Source organism: Phaethon aethereus (genome assembly GCF_964289735.1).
Source record: "Phaethon aethereus genome assembly, chromosome: 5".
In the NCBI taxonomy this organism is placed as follows: domain Eukaryota; kingdom Metazoa; phylum Chordata; class Aves; order Phaethontiformes; family Phaethontidae; genus Phaethon; species Phaethon aethereus.
In genome coordinates, this window is record NC_138579.1 from 15171298 (window position 1) to 15191101 (window position 19804).

The following is a 19804-nucleotide window of genomic DNA, read 5'->3' on the forward strand; positions in this document are numbered from 1 at the left end:
TTCAGTTTTGTTTTGCTTTTCACGAAACCAAAAATACAAATGTAAATCTTTATAGGAGACTTTTAAAGAATATTCAGACTCTGTCAAAAAATTAAGACTGGCTGTAAGTGATTCTCCCTGACTATTTGAATCCTGGTTCAGCAGAGAGCCTTGAACATCTGAGTGGTCCTCCAGAAGACAGTGGCTTGAATGTCCATCCTGCCCTGAGCTCTGTTCAAAAGAAGAGAGAGAAGGCCAACAGAGCCCTCGGCCAGCTTGATCCCAGCGTTAGTTAAAGCCTGCAAAGGACCTTTTATGATTTACGAGAAGGGGATTCAGGTCTTTGCCTTCCTCATTCCCAGCTCCCTTGTTTTGTGGGATGTGGGAAGTGCCTTGAAAGCAACCCTGGTGGTGTTGCTGTGGCTGAGCTTTTGGGAGAAGATGTGGTGGTTCTGTTTGGCCTGCTCTCCTGCAGCTTGGTTGACAGAAGAAAATGAAAGGTGACTCCAGGGGATGGTCCAGTGAATTTATTTGTGTGCTTAATACTACATCCACATCTACATTTGCTTGCTTCGTGGAATTGGGGCAGCATTCCTTAGCTTCTCCATTGACATCCCTAATAAAGAGACTGATTTTGGTGCTAATGAGCCACAGATGAGCTCCATTACTCTGAGACCTAAACTCACTGCATACGAGCCACAGACCAGACCTGGGCTACACCAAATGTTAACGGTTGTAGCTCCATTTGGCTTTGTTAACTATTGAGCTGCATTTCTATTTGGGTTATAGGCTGTGATGCTTGAATCTCAGCTGTGCCAGCCCATATTCTCTCTTGAGCAAAGCCTGCCAGTTGTGTGATTATAATTATATACTGCAATTTGGTTTGAGCTGATTATCTGAGTCTTTCATGAGTTATGGCGTTGATCTTTCTCAGCTGATCTAAAACAAGAGGTGAAAAACACAGACACTATCAAATATTAATAGTGTACGAAAGTTCCCTACCTCAGTTGCTCCAGAGAATGGGGAGGCTTGAAACTTGCACTACTTTCATTGCCAGTACCCCACTGAGATACTAATAAAAATATTTTTCCAAGAGTGGTTTTACATGGCAAAATCTGCTAAGCCTCTTACTGACTGTCTTCTGCTATGTATTAAGCCTTTCCCGAAGTGCTAGCTCCCCTGACAATGGAGAGTTCCAGTTGTCACCATTGCAACCAGATGAAATCTGCTGCGTTGCCCCTCCAGCTTGTATGAATGCAGCTCATGATGTGATGGGGAAAGTCAGAGCACAGGCAGAAGTGGGGATGCTTGTTCCTGCATTGTGTTTGCGAATGGCTGAGATCCAGCCATGGAAAAATGTCCAAACGCATCCTCACAGCTCCCTGTGCTGCTGCTGTACAAGGGCTGTGCGCCTCATTCTCAGGGTCGTGCCATTTCCAGTTCCACGTGAACAACTGAAAATGGCTTTACTGATGAAACTGGCTGAGGTTGCGCTTGTCACCCGCTGGCTGAATACTGGAGAGGGAACTGGGAGAGTAGGCGTCTTGGCAGACCACCGTCCTCTAAAGCCTTTGTCACCAGTCTAAGGAGTGATCCCTGGATGCGCTGTGTGTACAACAGGGATATGAACCAGTGTAAAAGAATTTAATCTCTCCTGTTACAGAAAGCTCATATTACTACATGATATGGAAGATGTTAAATAGTTTTAATCTCATCCTTTAATTTTTTTTCTTATTTGCAGAGTTCTTTCAAAATCAAATACGTTGATTTTTTATTGCACTCTCATGTGTGTAATTTCCAGCTTGCCTGATAAATGCTGTTGAAGCTAATGGGACTCTTCACATATCCTTAAAGTCAGATTTGTGCTTTGCTGAGCTTATTTTTGCTTGAATATGTCTTGCAGTGATAACTGCAATTACTGAACCTTAATTCAATTATTTGCTAGCTTCACACAGTGAAATCGCCCATCCCTCAACTTCCTGGTGCATAAGACCCTAAAACATGGATTAATGAGATAAGGAGGAAATCTTTCTGCAAGGTCATGTGGTAGGGGATGTTCGATGGGGCACAAAGCCGCCAGAAAGGGCCACTCGCGTGTGGTGCTGAGGTCACGAGAAGCCGAGGCCATTGCCCTGGTGCCCGTGTGAGAGCTGTGCAAGGCAGGTGCTTTGCAGCATCTCCTTCACATTATTTGAGATGTGTTTCTGTGTTGCTTTAGCTCAGCAAAATGCCGCTGCTCTGCTGGACTTACTAAGGATACCTTGGGCCAGGTGGTTCTTACAGAGTGGTGTGTTCTGATAGTGACATTAAACTCTGTGGGTATGGTAAAATATCTGTAGTTGTGAATAAGAGTAAGGTGACCAAGCTTAATCAACTGTTTGTGGGGTCACCATGCTCTAAACTGGGATAATAAGATGTTAATGTTTGTGCAGATAATAATGGGTTCTGCAAGACTTCATTCATTAATATGGCAAAAGGAATTGAAGTTCAAATAATAATCTTGTCTTGTCAAGTGCTGCATGTAAGACCAGCTTATTTGGTCATCTGTGGTAAAGATAGAGGTTTTTCCAAGATGATAAAATAACTTTTTTCGGTTAAGTTTCCAAATGTATAATGTTCTTCTGTTCCCTTCTAGCTGGCTGACTGCAACAGCTTGCCACGAAATTTCAGTAAGGTAGAGAGAGCTAATGCATCCATAAACAGCTTCTTGGATCTGGGGTCTGCCTTTTAATATTGCTGCTGGTTGTTTGGGGCTCTGATTGCTTGTTCTTTCACATGCTAATGTTAGCGATTTCCATTTTTTAATCATCTGAATGTATTAAATATGCCCCTAGTTATTTTTTATTTCCCTCCTGTACTTGTGCAAAAGACATTGGTTAGTCGTACCTGAGTTTTGACCAACTTCAAATCAAAGCCATTTACCTACCTGAAGAGAAGTTGGTACTTGTAGCTAAATTGCTGCAGGAAATAACAGGAAAAGATTTTGAGCTAAACCTTCCATTTAATTACCCAGTCGCAAACAATGGGTTGTTGAGTGTCAAAATTGAGGCAGTTTCAATTACTGGAACAATTATGGGTTAGAAAATTGTTGCCGGTAGGTTTAAGAATTTATGTTACAGTGACAGGCAAGTAATTCAGGTAATGGTCAGTACAAGAGTCCATAAAGCTGAAGGCAGCCTCACCCAGTGGGCTGAAATAAAACCTTCTTCCTTTTTCTCTTCACAAGTATATATAATCAAAAGCCAAGGTCTCAGCAGAGTTTTCCATCTAACATCCAAGATTTATGGGGTAAAACTGGAATATGAAGTAAGAATGACATTTTTCTCATACAGACTTTTTTCATATAGAGAATTACCAAAATCATAAGCCCAAGTCCTTATGGGCTTACATGTCAGGATGGGATGCCCTTGCCCTATTGCTAAGGACCAGGTTCACCCTGATATTTAAATGACAGCTAAAGGAAATCCTGTGCTTTTTGTAAAAGGGTGGAGTAGCCACTAAAAAATGGAAATTGCTTGTCTCTCTGAGGGTTGGGTGATGGTGTGGCATATTCATTTGTCCAAAGAAAATCTTCTGAACTGGTGTCAATAAGGGTATCCTCTATTGCCAATATTGAGTTTGTCACGGTATTCCTTTCCATCTAGTTGCATTTCATGTCAAGATACATACTTTCTTCTAATGTTATGTTGAATAGAGATATAATATTAATAAATTTAAGTGGTGTGGTGTGTAATCTGCTGTCTCTAGGGCTTAGTGCCAGTGGGTCTGCGTTGTAGGAAAATGAAGCTGATTATTATAATGCCTCTGAAACGACAGTCCTCTGGGAAGTCTGCTGTCAGTGACTCGTGTGCTTGATTCTCCTCTTCATTCTGGACACATTTTTCCATCCCTTTATAAACGGACTCCCCAGAGGTAAACAAAAAGGGCCTTTGTAGGACTCCTGGCCTTCGAGTTGGTGCTTGGGTTGTTTTTTTAAACATGTGGACCAGAAGAGGAAGCTTTCACAACGCAGGAGGTTACAAATGAATTACGAAGAAGTGACAAGAGCAGCATCTCAGGTCCTCAGACGCAGTCCTCAGGTGCCACCAAGGCTGTCCCTCCTGGCACCTGCCATGCACCAGAAGGATGTGGGTCTCCAGCAGGTCTTCATCACATCTACCAAGCCTCCGTGGATGCCTTGGATACACTCAGGCACGGGATACCCGTGTCTAGATACCCAAATTGCTCCAAGGTGACCCCGTAGCCCATGGGGAGAAGGGAAGCTGCGACTCTTTGTGAAGGCTTTAATATTTCTGCAGGGCACAGGGTCAAACTGATCATTTATGATTAATTTTTTTTCACCTTTGCTCAGCCTTCAGCTGTTACAGCTTATGCGAAAGGAGAAAATAGTGTTTTCAATTAAAGGCTACTTATGTAACAACCCTGTTTTGAATGCTAATTCATGAATTACTGGAAGCTGACAGTGTCACTTTTTAATTTTCCTCGGTCACTTCAGTACATAATTCTAATTGAAATAGTTCTGGTTTTTTTGCTAATCTCTTTCGTAAATGCTAGGAAATATCTGTCAAGTAAATTTCTGTCTTTCTGTATTTAATTTCTGTTAAGAATGATCCATTTTGTTACATCAAAGTGCCTTGGAATTAAATCCTTGTCTTCTTTTTTCTCCCTTCTAGCAGAAGTAACACTGAAGGGTAACAGAAAAGATAATTTGTCTAACTTGTCTATAAGTTTTCAACACTTTATCTTCACAGTTTGTTCAACATGGCCGCTGCACTGATCTGACTCTACTGGACAGCAATGGAAAGGAAAATAAATGTTTCTTCGTAGTACTTTGACCTTAAAATACCACAAACACCATCCATCTTCTTGTGTTATTTGTGTTATTTTCAAATTGAATCACTCCGCACATCAGGTCAAAAAGTCAGAGGCCACCATTTCTTCTCCCCGCTAGCAGGATAGAAAGCTTTGATAGGAACAAGTGTTTGCTGATTTTTTTAAAAATGTAATTTTAGGCTTTGGTAAACACCAAGACTTTAATTTCTATCATCTAAAGTATTTAAAATGATACATTATTTTTTATGGACCACTTTTGACCCATATTAATAATCAAATTGCTTCTGTTTTCTAGACAGAGAAAAAGTTGTGTTTGCAGTCCATTTTTACTAAAAACCTGATTTGTTGGTCCTATTCTTTTCCCACTGATATGAGTAGGCAAAACTCCCTTCCCTGCCAGGAGGGGCGTGTCTAGGTCCATTTCTTTCATAAGAGGGCTGTCAAAGATCTCGGGCTTTGGTCCAAGAGCAGTATCTTCCGGGGTCACTTCAAGTTCTGCCTAGTTGAAAAATTTAGCAATAAATGTCATGTCTTTATTTCCAGATAATAACGAGTTGTTGTGTCTGAGGGACCACTGTGGAGCTGTCAGCGTTGGCAGTGTGTAGCACAGGTTTGTGCTGCAGGTGAAGGTGTTGGGCTGCAGGCTCATCCCCGTGCTCATCAGTTGGTAAAGGGCGGCAACACCATGTAGAGTGATGCTGGGTTAGATCTAGGGGAGGTCTTGCACTTTCGTACCACTGTGAAAGTTGAGACATGCTTTCTTCTCTTATTTCCTTTCCTTTTCCTTTTTTTTTCCTTTTGTTTTTTTCTTAACATTTGGATGAAACTAGTGTTTGAAAAAAATGCACAGTAAAAGAGCAGGAGCTGCTCCAGAGTCATCAATGGCCAGTTGTTGGTGTTTGCTGGGGACAAGCGTGTTTCAGGTTATGCAACTTGGAAATTTGATCAGGTTAAGTAAAGACTGACTATGAGTCTTCTTAGTTCTCTCTTGGCCTCCTTTTCTGTGTCTCTCCCTCTCTGCTCCCCAGCTTAGAAAACATTCACGATAAAAGTTCAATCGAAACAGCACTCTCCCATGGAGCTTTAATTCAGATGAAAATGATTTTGCTGATAAATTCCTTGAAACTCCAGAAGTGTGAAGTGATTTTACCTGAAGGGTAATTTATTATAGACATGTTGTCCATTAATTGAGATAATCTCCAACAATGACGATGAACAGAGATGATCAGGGATTGTGCTTTTAAAATGCCATTCTGACTAGAAAAGCAATTTGGGATCCATTTACATCTCAGTAATGAAAATTGGGTAAGGTAATAAGAGATTTCATTTTGTGAGTGAACTGACAATGCAAATACCAGGATTTTTAATTTAGGTTTAAGTGGAGTAATGGCTACTCATTCTGATGCATCATTAGTCATATTGCTTTTTAATAAGGGACTCACTTGCTTTTCCTGGTTAGCTCTAACACTGATAGCAAAGCCCAATGAATGCGTAAATGTTTAGGGAGGTCTGCACCTTTTTAATTTAAAAAAGGAAGAAAAAGCAGTTTTCCTTCTATGGTGAAGAAATACACATTATTGTAGTGCAAGGAAAATAAATAATGCAGAAATGTGATTGGTAGGCTGTTGTAAAAAATAATTAGATTAAGATACATTTTGAAAAAAATTCTAGAAAATATAGAAGGAAAAATTTATGGCCGACAGCTGTAGGAAAAAGTGGTTCTTTGGCCATCTCCGACACGGATGCGTTATAAATAATGGCGGCTGAAGATTCTTCTTGCCTTACCAAACCCAATCCATGCCCCAAAAGCCTAATTCCTCTTCTGGATAGATCTGTGTTTGGTATTTTTTTTCCTTAGGTGTCTTTTCTTTACTTTTTCTTTTTCTTTTATTTTTTTTCCTTTTTCCTTTCTTTTCTTTAATTAAGAGCTTGTTTTGATGTTCATTGAACTCAGTGGGAATCTTTCCATCAAATTGAATGCATTAGGTCAGATTCATAATCAGCAGTCACTGAAACAACCTAACAATAGTTTCGTTACACACAAGTAAGTGCACTGTCTTAAATGGGATTTGCTTAAAAAAAGCAATAGAACGAATCCATTATAAACACTTGTTAGAGCAGAGTTTTGACTGTATCTGTATATTTACCAACACAATTTCAACCAATTTAAGCCAAATTGAAATTAATGCAGACTCCTGCTCCAGGCAGGAGCATAGGGCATTTAAATTAAATCAATTCAAACTAGCATGTTTTTAGCCACAGCAGTGTGATATTGTGTGTTGACTAGACTTAGGTCTCATTGCCTTATTTCCTTTGGTGGGTGAGGCGTTTTGACATTCTATGCGGACAAGCTGTAGTGTGATGAAACGCATGCTACGTGTAATGTAGACCAACCCATTCAGGTTGGGGGGCAAGAGAACATGTTTCTGGGAGGCAAACAAATATCCAGCAAATTTCTTTTTCTCATGCTTGTTTCTACACTCCTGGTGCCCCATAAGCACGTGGCATCTTGGAAGTCTCAGTGCGGCTTGCAGAAGTCTGAGCAATCCAGGGCCTCTAAACCCTGGCGAGGCAGTGCATGTCCTTCTGGAGCAGAGCCTTCGAGGAGATCTGCGGCCTCTGGGGTCTCCAGCACAAAGCTACAACCTCACATTTTCACTCTTCTTTTTTATTCTGCTTTTCCCTTGCCTGTGCAAGTGCCCATTTGTCACAGATGTCGGGAAGGGTGCATGAGCTCCTGAGCTGACAAACTAAAGGAGTAGATAGCAGAGTGTTGGGACCTCTCCAGGAGGTTGCTGTCCCCTCGTGCACATACAGCAGTGGAGAAAAGGTTGCACACAGCAGGGCAGTGGAAGCGTAACCAGCCAGGGTAAAATCCTTTCAGGATAACCACCAAGAGACCCCTACACATCACATGTGTACCAATTTACTGGGACAATGCCAGTAAACCAAGAGTCTTCTCATCATCTTCCTTTGTGACCTCCTAACCTTTCTTTGAAAGTATATACCTCCCAGGCGCGGTGGAGGAAAATCAGTTTTGCAGCAGTCACTTTTTAGCTTCAGAAGGAGTTATCATCTCCTTCAGATCTTTCTGTCTCTGACTATTGTGAAATGCGAAAGAAATATAGGCCATGATCTTCTCTGATGCCACCTTGTAAATTCAAGGGAATCCCGGACATCCAATATGCTGAAGTCATTCCGTATCACTTGACTCCATGTGAGGCACAACAGTTCTCAGCAGATTGGGTGATACAAGGACTGGCATCCATTTCTCATGAAAGCTTTCTTGAAAACTGCCCTTCTCTTCACAGCTTGTAAAAGGAAAGTTGATAGGGTCAGCGTGGCAGAATGGTTGTGAAAACACTGGGTCACACTAGATGTTTTAACCTAAGAAAACAACATTTTGAAATAAAACCAAAGCTGCACGTCCTAAAACAGGCCATGTAGCTATAAGAAAATGTTTCTGACACTGATAGAAGTGATGTATCCATTCTGAATGCCCCAATTCTTCTCTGCTAAATGGGAGCAAGAAATGGAAATGAACTTTGCATATTTCCAGAGATCTGTGCATGGCCACAGACCCCAAAGTCTCAGTTACGGTCAGGCCTTTGGAGTTACTGAGGGGTTTTTATATACAGATGAGCTGATTTATGAGATTTCCTGTTAAATTTTATTGCACCAGTGGCTTTTCTTTGGTTCTTTTGAAGTAGAAAACATCATTTCTGCAGCAGAGGGAAGTCAAAAGTCTTAATGGAGCATAAGAATCTAAAAGGTCATGATTTTATAGCTTTAAAATAGAGGAATAGTGCACTGCTTGATACTCTTAAAAATATGAGAAGTTAATGAGGATGTTTATCAGTAAAAAAGGATATAATCTTCTCCCAGACCTTTGATTTTGGCTACTTGTGTATTGGCTTTTTATGGGTGTACTTTTATAAATTACTAACTCTTCTCATTCTAGGACTGTCATGTTTCGGAATCACAGGGAGAGAGAGAACTGATAACGAGGCAGAAACTTTGTCGCAGGAAGATTATTCAGTACTCTCGACAGGCAGCGCTGCTTCTCCCTTTGAGCACAGACTATTGATTGCATTTATCTAGTTTCTACAGTCATATAGACTACCTTTATGTATTTGATTTTGTTTAAGACCTGTGGGCGCATCCAAATTTATAACCAAATAAGAAACTGTTCCTGTGGCACACACTTGGCAACCTCAGGTGAATCACAGTAGTGCTGTTTACAAACTCTCATTGCTTTCCACATGCAGGTGATTGGAATAGGCTGTGCTGTTTTAAAAAGAAAAATCTAGAAGATATCTCCTGGTGGATTTCTTTTGCTGCTTTTGATTTAATCTGAAGTCTTAAAAATATTTTTTCATTTGCATCTTAACAAATGTTTTTAATGAACATGTAGGTACTTAGGTAAAATAAAAATGCTTTCTTGCTGTATCACTTAATGGAATAGGCCTTGAGCGGTTCACCTCCAGCTGTTTGCAAATGTTTTCTCCAGGTGTGAGCATGGAAAAAGTGTTTTATTACAATGTTCACTGTCACTGCTGTCCAGGAGAAGTAATGGGAACAGGTCACGGGATGGAAGCGGTCATGGGAAAAACCAATACAGCAGGAGGGGCACAGCTTTCCTTATTCTCCTTAATACAGACTGTCCTGTTTTCTGTCGTTGTCTTTGCAGCAGTCGAGCATGGGGGACCTGAGGACTCTGAGGAAAGGGCTGTCCCCGTACCACTCTGAGTCACAGCTCTCGTCACTGCCGCAGTACCAAGACGCCCTGCAAAACGTAAGAGGCATTTCCTTACCTGTACAGAGCGAGCAGAGTTTCCCCGAGAGCGGGCATGGCTGGGTGGGGGGCACGTGAAGATTACGGCGGAGCGCTCCCAGCTGAGAATTCGCCCTGAAACCAGTGGTGCAAAAGTGCAACCACAACCTGCAGCTGCTGGGAGGATGGGGAGCCCCTGGAAACATTGATCTTTACCTGAGTTTGGATCATCAGCAAAAAAACCCAGCACAGGTTTTTTGGTTAACTGATACAGTCACTGTTGTGCATCTTTTAAAGCAAGGGTGAGTCTTGTTATACCTGCAGCTCCTTCTTTGTAAATGTCCTGTATGCCTGCTGCCAAAAAGCTGGTTGTGAGCGACACAAAAGATGGTTTGCCAAGCATCTGGCAGTGCGTGCTCGGGGTTGCTTTAGCAATTAAGTCCCTAGGACTTCCATTGCAAATTTTTTTGTATCACGAATGAGGTTTGTTTCCTAAGATTTGCCTGCGTTGCTGCTTCTCAAACAACAGAAGAACCTTGATTAAAGCCTCTCGCGAAAGATGGATACTGTGCTGCTGTGCCAGGGCTCCTCCTGCACTGGCGTCCCGGCGTGGCTGAGGAGGCCAAGCCCTGCCAGATGATTGTCTTCCAGATGTTTGCCTGATGGCCCGAGACACTACATTTGCTTGGTGACATCGTTTTCCAGATTGCAGGAAAAACGTAGATGCAGTCAGGGAGTCCTGCTGTGAGCGGGCTGCGAGTGTCGTGGCCATGAGCAAAAGCCTGATGGCAGCACAGCTGGAGGACCTCCCTGCTGCCCCACGTCTTCTGCTCCGTGTCTAGGGCATGGGTCAGGAGAGCTGCGGGTACTGTAGGACCAGTTGCATGTTATCTGCCTGCTTGGGTAAAAGTAATTTTGTAGATTTAGTGTGCCTCTTAGAGCTGTAAAAACGGGGTGAATAATAATAGTTTAAGAAAGTTTGCATAAATAAAACACCAGTATGAAAGCAGAGCCCCTTTCTATCCCTGCTGAACGGCAGGATGGATGGAGACACTCCAGCCAAAAAAAGGGACAAAACCATGTGAAAAGGAAGACTGTGGCTGAATACCCACTTTTCTAACTTGGTGCCCCATATATAAAGTCAGGAGACTATAAGGAGGTCAGAGAGATATGAGCTTGGAGATGGCTGTCTGGCTGTGCCGGTGCTTACGATTTTGGGGATTTTGCTTCGCTTCCCTTGTGCTCAGGCTTTTGATCCCCAGCTTGGTTCCAGGTGGGGCCCGCTGGGTCGGCCCGTGCTGGTTGCCCCGAGGAGCGCCGCTACACACAGTTTTATGTTTATCTTGTGGGTCAGGCCGGGATATGGCCAGCAGCTTTCTGCAGAGGAGCTGTGCCTGCGCCGGGAGCTGGCAGGAGCTGCCTGAGCATCGGCCCCCGCAGCTCACCGGGGCTGCGTGAGCGCCGGCGGCAGACGGTGCTGCCTGCTGGAGCCCTTCCCGGCCACTTGTCCTGCTTTCTCTCCTTCCTCAAGGAAGAGGTGGCAGCTGGCGTTTATGGAAAGGCCCAGGTGCTGCGTGACACTCACCTTCATCTGTCACCCGGGCTGTGTTCTGCCTTCTTTGCAGGAAGATGATAGAGAAAAAAAAGAAAACCAACCAGCTCTAAATCCAAATCCACATTGTCTGGGATACTTATGTAGCCATTTATTTACTTCTTCCTACCAAAATCCCTTTGGTTTGTGGCTTGACACGACACACTGGTTTTGTGAGGAAGGATAACAATCACAAATTCATGCAGATGTCTTTGAACGTCTCAGGCACCTCCCAGAAGGGGGACAGTTAGATGAACCTGACTTTCTCTGCAGCCTATTTTCTTGACAGCAGGCATGAATTTGTGAGAAATCATTCCTCTCTGTGCCTACACAGGCTTCACGTGGGTGAGTGATGGACAATTGGTGTCGGCTCCAAAGCTGTCACATCTGTTCAGGGTTTCAGCATTGTCACTGCCTGTGCAACTCTTTGGGGAAGTTTCTCAGCACACCCCTCACATCCCTCATTGTCACACAGTTTGTGCGTAGGCATCACTCCAGCTCTCCATGACCCTGACGTACCTCAGTTAATGAAATAGTTTGGATTTTCAGAGGGATCCTGGATCATGGACACTGGTGCACACCCAAGATGCAGAATCAAAAGACACTCATAACTGCAATCTGTGCATTGTTTAGTCAGCGGTGCCTCATGCAGATGGTGAATTATAGATTTGCTCTGTGGTCTGCAGCAGCTACCAAATATCCAGGAAAAGCAGGCCCAGGGGGTTAGTTCTAACCTACAAGCCCCTGGCCATGGCAAGGGAAGGTGTGACATGTATGTTAGCTTGAACTGATAGCAGGCTGGTCAAACTCCCCAGCCCTAGGAACTGAAAACCAGAGTCATCTCATGGTGTACCAGAGGCTCCGTGTGTCCTCTGGGAGGTGAGGGCAGTTCCCTCAGGCTGGGACTCTGAGTGAGGCAGGAGAGGAGGTGACAACAAGCAGCTCCCTGTGAGACCTACCATTTCCCTGGGGTGAGAGAGTGGCAGGCTCCAGGGCAAGCTGATGGGGCTGGCTAAATCTTTCCCATCGCCGGCAGCCTGCAGACCTGCTCAGCCTTGAGTCAGATGATGTCCCAGGCATGGGAGCTGACTCTGAGGTACCTGTAAGCAGTGCACTGCTGAGGACACAGTGACCAGCCTGGTGTCTGGGTGTCAGCGATGGACATGATCCTAAAGCATGCTTGGAGGGCTTGTGCTTGCATTTGCTAGCCCAGGCTGTTGCTATGTCTTCAGTACTTTGGTTCTCTGTGACTCTCTCTCTCTAGAACAGATTTTTTCACCCATGTTGCGTTCATGTCTTGCCTGCACTGCATGTGTTCCCTTTGTGGCTCTTCCATGTGGTTGTGGCAGCACTTGGGATGAGTTATTGCACTCAGATTAGCAGCCCTCTGATTTACTTCAGGAAGCTGTTGGAGGAATGATGTTGGGGAGTCTCAGATGTGCGGCTGGAGTTCACAGAGAAGGTGATTCTCAGTCTGTCCTGGAAACTTTTCCAGATCAGAGCTTTTCTGGAGTTTAACAGTACCAGTGGGAGTTACCGACTTTCAATTTTGTTTGTTGGCATTGTCCAAAGAGTCTGGATTGCCTGGTCATATGGTCTTACCTCTGGTTAGTGAGGTGGAAATTGCATTTCGGTAACACTGAGAATTTTAGAAGAATAACGTTGGTTTTGGATAACTGCTGTTGCAGTGGGAGGAGGAGCCCTGTCAGTGCAGTGCTGTGAATCAGGACTGGGAGCCATGCCTGCTACCATGGAGGGACTCTTCTCCCGCAAACATATATACCTTCTTTTCACCTCTCTGTGCCTCAGTATTCCCCTTGAAGGAATTGGGTGGGAAATCACCCAATCCATAGCATGGTTTTCAGGAATTCTTTATTACTGAGCTAAATAGCACCAAGTGCTCCAGTCTTTGCCCCAGGGGCAGGCACTAAAAGGCGGTGTTTAATTTTTGGAACAGTATAGCGTTGCTGGAGAGTTCACTTGTTTCTCTCATGAGCTTTCGCCAGCATTAATCGAATGATGAGTGAAGACTGGGAGGTGGAGTTGTCCACACTTGGTGTCAGCTCTCAGGTCTCTTGCTCTCCGTAAAGCCACCCTAGACAGTGCTTTACCTTTGGTCACATCTAATGATTGCTGAGTTATGCTTCTGACATGGCAAGAATGTATGGTGGAAAAGGAAATTCCCCATCCACAGTGGCAAGGCTCTTACTTTGTTACTAATAGTCAGGTTTCAGCAATTCATTTTCTAAGAGGTGGAATCTCAGCTGCTGACTTTTGGAGCATTCCAGGCCCCTGTAGCACAGCCGAGGATGAACGTGGTGACTGAGGCGTGGCCCAGAGCTTGTGTCTCTGTCTCTTCTCTGCTCCCTTTGGCCTCTTCTTGGGTGCTCTGGCTGCCCACACGGACACACAGTCCCCGCAGACGTTCATATTCCTGCCTGCTGCCCTGCGGCTGTGCCCCAGGCACGTTTCAGTGCCCAGGCATGGGAAGGTGGCCTGAGGGCTGCTCATGTTGCTGTGGTTGGGGGTACCTTCACCTTGAGAAGCTCATAAACCAGCAGCCTGGAGGAGCCATTTATCCACTTCGGCATAAAACACCATTAAATGTGAACCTGCCTGTTACTAGCAGTCAGAGCTGGCCTGGCTGGCTTAGACTTAAAGTTTAGTAGCAGCATTCATGTGGTTTATAATAAGAATGCTGCCTTTGGTGGTAGTAACTGTAGAAGTTTGTAATGGAAATATTAAGGTTTGTGTGAATGGAAAAGTGTGTGTGAACACACCAGCAGGAACGCTAGAGCAAGGTATGCAGGGATGGCCTGTGCCGATGACCAAAGACACAACCGGCAGCAAACAAATGGGTAAACACCACCGGATGTGTGGTTTGCATCAGGACCAGGAGGTCTGTGCTGTGATAAGGCCACAGCGCAGATGGCTCATCGCTAGCAGACCCATTCCCTGATAACAGGAGCAAGGTTACGCTGTGATGTGCCATTGTGCTTCCTGTGGTTCCAAGAGGAAGGCTTAGATAAGGTTCCCGAAACGAGGGAAAGGAGACAACAGGCATCACCTTTCCTAGGGTTTATGAGGGGTAAGCAAGATGCTGAGATAAAGATCAGCCTGTAGTAACCATTGACTCCTAAAGCATGTGAAAAATGTGTCCAAAACCCAGTTCTTCTCTGTCAATGAGGAAGGATGCCAGAGCTGTCGTTAGGACTTGCTAGTGTGTATCCTAACGTGTCTCACACAGTGACTCTGACCACACCACACGGACACCTACTGTCTGGTGAGTGCACGAGTGTGAGTTTGTAGGTGTGTAGGTGTGAGTGACAAGTTAGAGAAATCAGTTTTAGGTTAAAATAAATATCACCTTCCCCTTCCTTAAGCTTTTGTACTGAGTTTATACTGCGGTTGTTTTCTGTGTGACCCCTTGCTGAGGAGGAGGAGCTCCCAGCAGTGCCCCGGCTGGGTGCGGGACCTGTGTCTGTGGGTGCTGCAGGTGATGGCTGGAGGAAGGGACCTGTGCTCATCCAGGGTCTGGAGCTGGGAGTCCCCGGGGAAAGCGCCTGCAGATACGGTCTGCGAGGGCTGAGCGGAGCTCCCTCTTTTGAGAAGATGGTGATGACGGTGCCATTGCTCAGCCTTTATATACATCCCTACAATAAATATCTCCGGATTACAATAAATATCTCTGCAAAAAAAGTGGATTTTCCGTTAGGGTATTCAAAACTGCATCTCTCAGGAGTCTGGTTTAGAGTACAGGCCAGGCTGGGAAGAGACAATTCCACTTTCATCCCTAAATCTACTCCAAAAACAGCGAGGTCCATAGGAAAATGCAAAGAAGCAGGACATGTGTGGTTATGTAACAGAGAGCACTCGACTGAGAGGACCGCCGAGTCCTTGGCTTCCCTGGCACTGCCTCTCACTGCATGTTTCTCCACTACCTGTTTTGTGCAGGATGCAAAGTCTGGGAGATGGCTCTGGCTGCCCGGCTGCGGCATCGGCTTCTTCAGCTCCTTCCCTTGATTACCACCACACTGTCACAACCAGCTGTGTTTCGTAGCTCTGCCTCGTAGAGATACTTGCAAGAAGTGTATTTCATTGTGCCAGATGGCACGCACGCTATTATAAAAACAAACTCAAATGTTTGTGGTCTGTAGGTGTAAAGAGAAGCCGTTAGATGGGGTGGGAAGGGATGACCAGAGAGTCCTAGGCTGATGCACTGGCTGTCTCCTGAGCTTGCGAGAGCGGTAGCAAGGCATGGTGATACAAGGGCACGTAGTAGCAAAACCCCAGCCCCAGTGATAGTCCTGTCTCTTCCTTCAGGCTGGGACGATGGTGGTCTCCATCCGATTTGATGCAAGGGCTAAGGCAGAAGAAAAGCGAGAAGGTGACTCGGTATCTCTCCTTCAGATCCTTGCAGAGGAAGGACCAAGCCGGCCTCTGCGCCAGCCTGGCATAGGCAGGAAGACACGGCTGTGGCCCAAACCTTGTCTTGGGTCTCACGGGGGGACCCAGAGCAAGTCTGCTAGTCCCTTCCTCAGCCTCCGTGGGAGTGAATTTGTTCCTCTCAGGCACGAGAACTAAAATGGCTTCATAAAGCCAACCTGACTTCTAAAATAAAGTTTGAAATGACCAGAGAGAGACCACTGTTCCCATCAGGGTGCCCAGGAGATTCACCCAGAAGAGCTAGGGGAGCCCTTTGGGCATTGATATAGTCACCCAGAGCACCAGGGACCTTAGCATGGCCCTGAGGTGTCCCTGTACCTCACAGTGACCCTGCCACTGCCCGTGTGGAGCCCCCAGCCCCTCACTGTGCTGCACGAAGCCCCCGGGCACGGGGATCCCTGGGCTGCCCGGTGCCTTGAGCATCCTCAGGACTGCTCTTTGCAGCTTCAGCATCACGTTGCGGACTCTCAGAACTCCTTCAGACCCTTCTGCTGTTCCACCAAGACCATCCCATGCAGCACCCCGATGGTCCCCCACCTTCTCCCATCCCCGCGCCCCATCCCCACAGATATCAGTTGAGCAGAGCGCTGCCGGCGTCTGTCAGAGGATGGCCCCATGCCTGTTTCTCGCCTTCCCCCAGCAGTGCTGATGGCCACGGTCCCTTTTTAGACTGGGCAAAACAATGATAAAGGAGCGCTGCAGAAGGCAGCTCCTTCCTGCCTGCAGCACCGATACCACCAGGACGCTATTGAGCAGACAAAGAGAGAAATTCCAGGCAGCCGTTTTGCTGCTGCGGCAACAGCGGCTGTGGAAGGGAAAGTAAAATGAAAGGTTTGTCGGGATTTGCAGCCTGGGGAGCACTATTGTGAAGCTTCAGAGTGTATTACCAGCAGCTGAGAACAAGCTGATCCATTTTTGAAGGCAGCTGCCCTTCATCAGCAGTTATTGCAGCGGCTCTGAGCGGTGAGTGGCTTTTCTCCCCACGGCAGCCAACTGGCACAAAGTTTGGCAATGACAAAGTTTGGGGATTTGATGAGCAAAAGAGGCACTGACAGGCTGTATCCATAATCTGTCCTTACAGGTAACCACAGGAGGCAAGAAAAATGCATCTGCTTTGAGGATCTGCCGTAGGTTCTCGTGCTCACTTGTTGTGTGTGTTTGTGTGGGGCTGGCAGTGGGTCAGGGGGAGAGATGGGGGCACAGCAGACCTCGATCTGCTCTAGGCCTGGGAGGAGGCTGCTTCGCTGGCGACGGCCAGGGCAGCCAGGCTGAAACGAAGACCTGGCGGGGCACTGCAGGTGTGCGCAGGTATACCCCTGCGTCGGCATGCATCCTCCGCCCACCCAGAGGCCTTCACCTGGGCCATCCCCAAGTCAGATTTGCTTCAGAATCAGGAAAGTCTTAAAAATACCCACTGTTTCCTTCTGAAATCAAATGTGCTTGATGTTCCCTTATTAAAAGAACTAGCACCTCTCAGCATACTTACGCTGATAGTGCCCCTGTGAGTCAGTCGGAGTTAGTGCACTTTGTCCCCGGGTACAGCGTGGGCTTGCTCTGTCCGTAGCACAGACCTCTTGTTTGCTTATATCAGGTAGTTATGTGCTGAAACTGCTCTGAATACATCACGTTGGCAATAATTTCGCAGTCCAAGGGGCCAGCTGAAGCTGTCGGTGGGGGCTTTTTAACAGCACGCACCGCTGCAGCCCTGCAGCGCTGTTAGCAGCCGAACAGCGACCGCTCTCCTCACCCCTTCCGCTGCCGGAGGAAGCTGGCTCACCAGCTTTGCATGCGCTGAGGAGTTTCCCAGGGCTGGAGCTGCGACCCGCCGCTAGCACGGTGCTGAGAAGAGACACCCTTCCTGTTTGTAGATGAGAACCAGTTGCAAACAATGTCCTGGCTTTGTTTATTCTGTCCGGGGCAGTCCCTGAAATCCTCCCTTTCCTTTGGTGCACCCGCACAGCCCGAACAGCCAGCGCTGTGTGATGCCTGCTGGGGAGAAGAGCTCTTCTTTTGTTGGGTGTCCTTGATGTTTATGCTTAGAAAGCAATGAAGCAGTTAAATTGTTCCTTTATTAATCAAAAGGGCCGTGTAAGCCCTTTTTGTTACTTAAGTATCCAGGACCGCAGCCGAGCCGTGAAGATGCAGGAGGTGGTGGCTGAGCCGTGCAGACAGGCTCTGCCTGGCTCCTGTGTGGACCCAGTGGTTAATTCATAGTTTTGAACGTTTACATGACCAGCTGCTCTCTATGATTAAAGGCAGCAAATTAAGTAATGCCAAAGGAGATTAGCATCTGCAATAAAGTCCCTTGATTTGATAGTGAAGATGCTAATATGGAGGACTGATGGCTCCTGCACTCCCTCCCGCCGGTGGCCGGGACCCATATTGTGCTGGGGAGCCGGTGTCGGTCTGTGGGATCTCCCACGTGTTCCTCCTCCTGTGCCCGGCGGCAGGGTGTCAAGTGCCCGCAGCTGCGAGGCAGCCCGCTGTGACTTTGGGAACGTAGGGCCGTGCAGCCACGTAAGTGCACAAGGGGGGAGCGGATGGTTTCTTTTGAGCGGGATGCTGGCAGGCTTTCTGCACAGTAGGCACGGAGTAACAATAACCAAGTGTCATCATCGCTTTGGATCATCTGCCAGGCAGTCTGGACACATAAGGACCTGGGTGCTCCCCGGCTCTGGCGAGGGTGTCCCACACTCGGGCACGAGAGGTCTAGCATCACCTGCAGCAGGGTAGCAAAAAGGCCATGCTTTGCACGGCGTGGTTTGCAGAGGAGCGGCGCCGGTCGCTTCGTTGTGCCTCCAGGAAATCTCCTTGTAGGAGCCCTGGGGCCGCTGCCAGGACGCCTTCAGGTAGCCTTGTCCCTGCGGGGCCGTGAGAGGAGTCGGACCCCTCCAGGAGCACCGCGTGTGGTGGCAGTGGCAGAGCTGCCAGGGGCATGAGAAGATGCAGCAGGGAGGGAGGGGGCTTTGAAGGAAGGGAGGGCGAAATGTCAACCCGGAGTCACGTCACGCTTCAGCGCCGTGCGGCACCGTGGCTTTGTTTCAGCCATTAACCTCCCTGCAGCTGCAAGGCAGCGGAGGATGGGAAACGTGGCCCGGGCTGCAAAACGATGAGGGGGCCTGATCTGCCTTTGTGGGGCCCAGGGGATTTCTCAGGCTGGTGGTAATAGGAGATTTTTTTTTGTGTGATCTCCTGAGGATGCTGCTCATCTCATCTCTGTGTGAAAGGAGATTTCTCTTTCTGAATGGGCTGGCCGTCTGCATGAGCCTGATGTTTGCCCTCGGTGCTGCCTGTGCTACATTTCTGATGGGGACACCATGCTTCAGGGCTTCGGCGCGTTCCCCACGGGGGTCCAGGGATGCTTCTCCCATGCCAGAGTGGCCTCGTGCTCTCGGTCCTTGGTTTTGCCGCTGGTTTCCCCCATGTGCCCTCCAGCACTCTCTCTGGCTGGAGCTGCTCCAGGCACTTTCTAAACTTTGTAGCCACAAGTGCCATTCAGCACAAACCAAAACATGCTGGGCCCCCCATTCTGCCAGAATGCTGGAGCTGGGGTTTGCAGTCAGACCCTTTCCATGTTACTGCCCGGCTCTGCCACCCTCTTTCCTCATGGCTGTGGGCATGTTACTGCCTCCTGCTTGTCCCTTAACAATTCCTAATTTACAGAGCAGTGTTGGCACCTTTATTTATGTAAAACACCTGGATGGTGGCGGCTGCTGAGGTAGGGCCCAGTATAATTCAAACCTGGGTAAGCAGGCTGCAAACAAAACACCTGCGAGATAAATAGACGTGCCTGGGAATTATATTGCGAGTTGACTGGCAGTGCCTGCCTATAATGTAATTTTTCTTCTTCTGTCTTGGCAATAAAAACTTCACAGTGTCTGATATGACTCCATTTAGCTTTAATGTTGTCAGAGGTATGCCATTAGAAAAGTGTGGTTTATTTAATCGGGGTTGACTCCTCAATGTCTGCTTGTTTTTTGAAATGGTAGACAAAAATTAATAGAGGACAAGGAGATGTGAGCAAGCATTAATGCTTGCTCGCATGCTCCATGTTGGTCTGAAGCATCCTCAGTGCCTGGGCTGTGACTGTTAGATGAAGTAAAACCAGCATGATGTTCTCCTCTGGGTTTTGAAACTTATATCTTTTGCAGTCTTTCTGCAGATCAGGAATAGCTCTCTTG

The 19804-nt window shown here is 46.7% G+C and overlaps 1 protein-coding gene across 1 annotated transcript in view; it reads left to right on the forward strand.

The window, feature by feature from the left end:
• Positions 1-19804, forward strand: part of CCDC85C (coiled-coil domain containing 85C) — a 112181-nt gene that overhangs the window by 76097 nt on the left and 16280 nt on the right. Inside the window, exon 3 of the mRNA XM_082000080.1 lies at positions 9503-9607. Within this exon, the coding sequence (XP_081856206.1) occupies positions 9503-9607 (105 nt within the window). The remainder of the gene's footprint in view (positions 1-9502; positions 9608-19804) is intronic.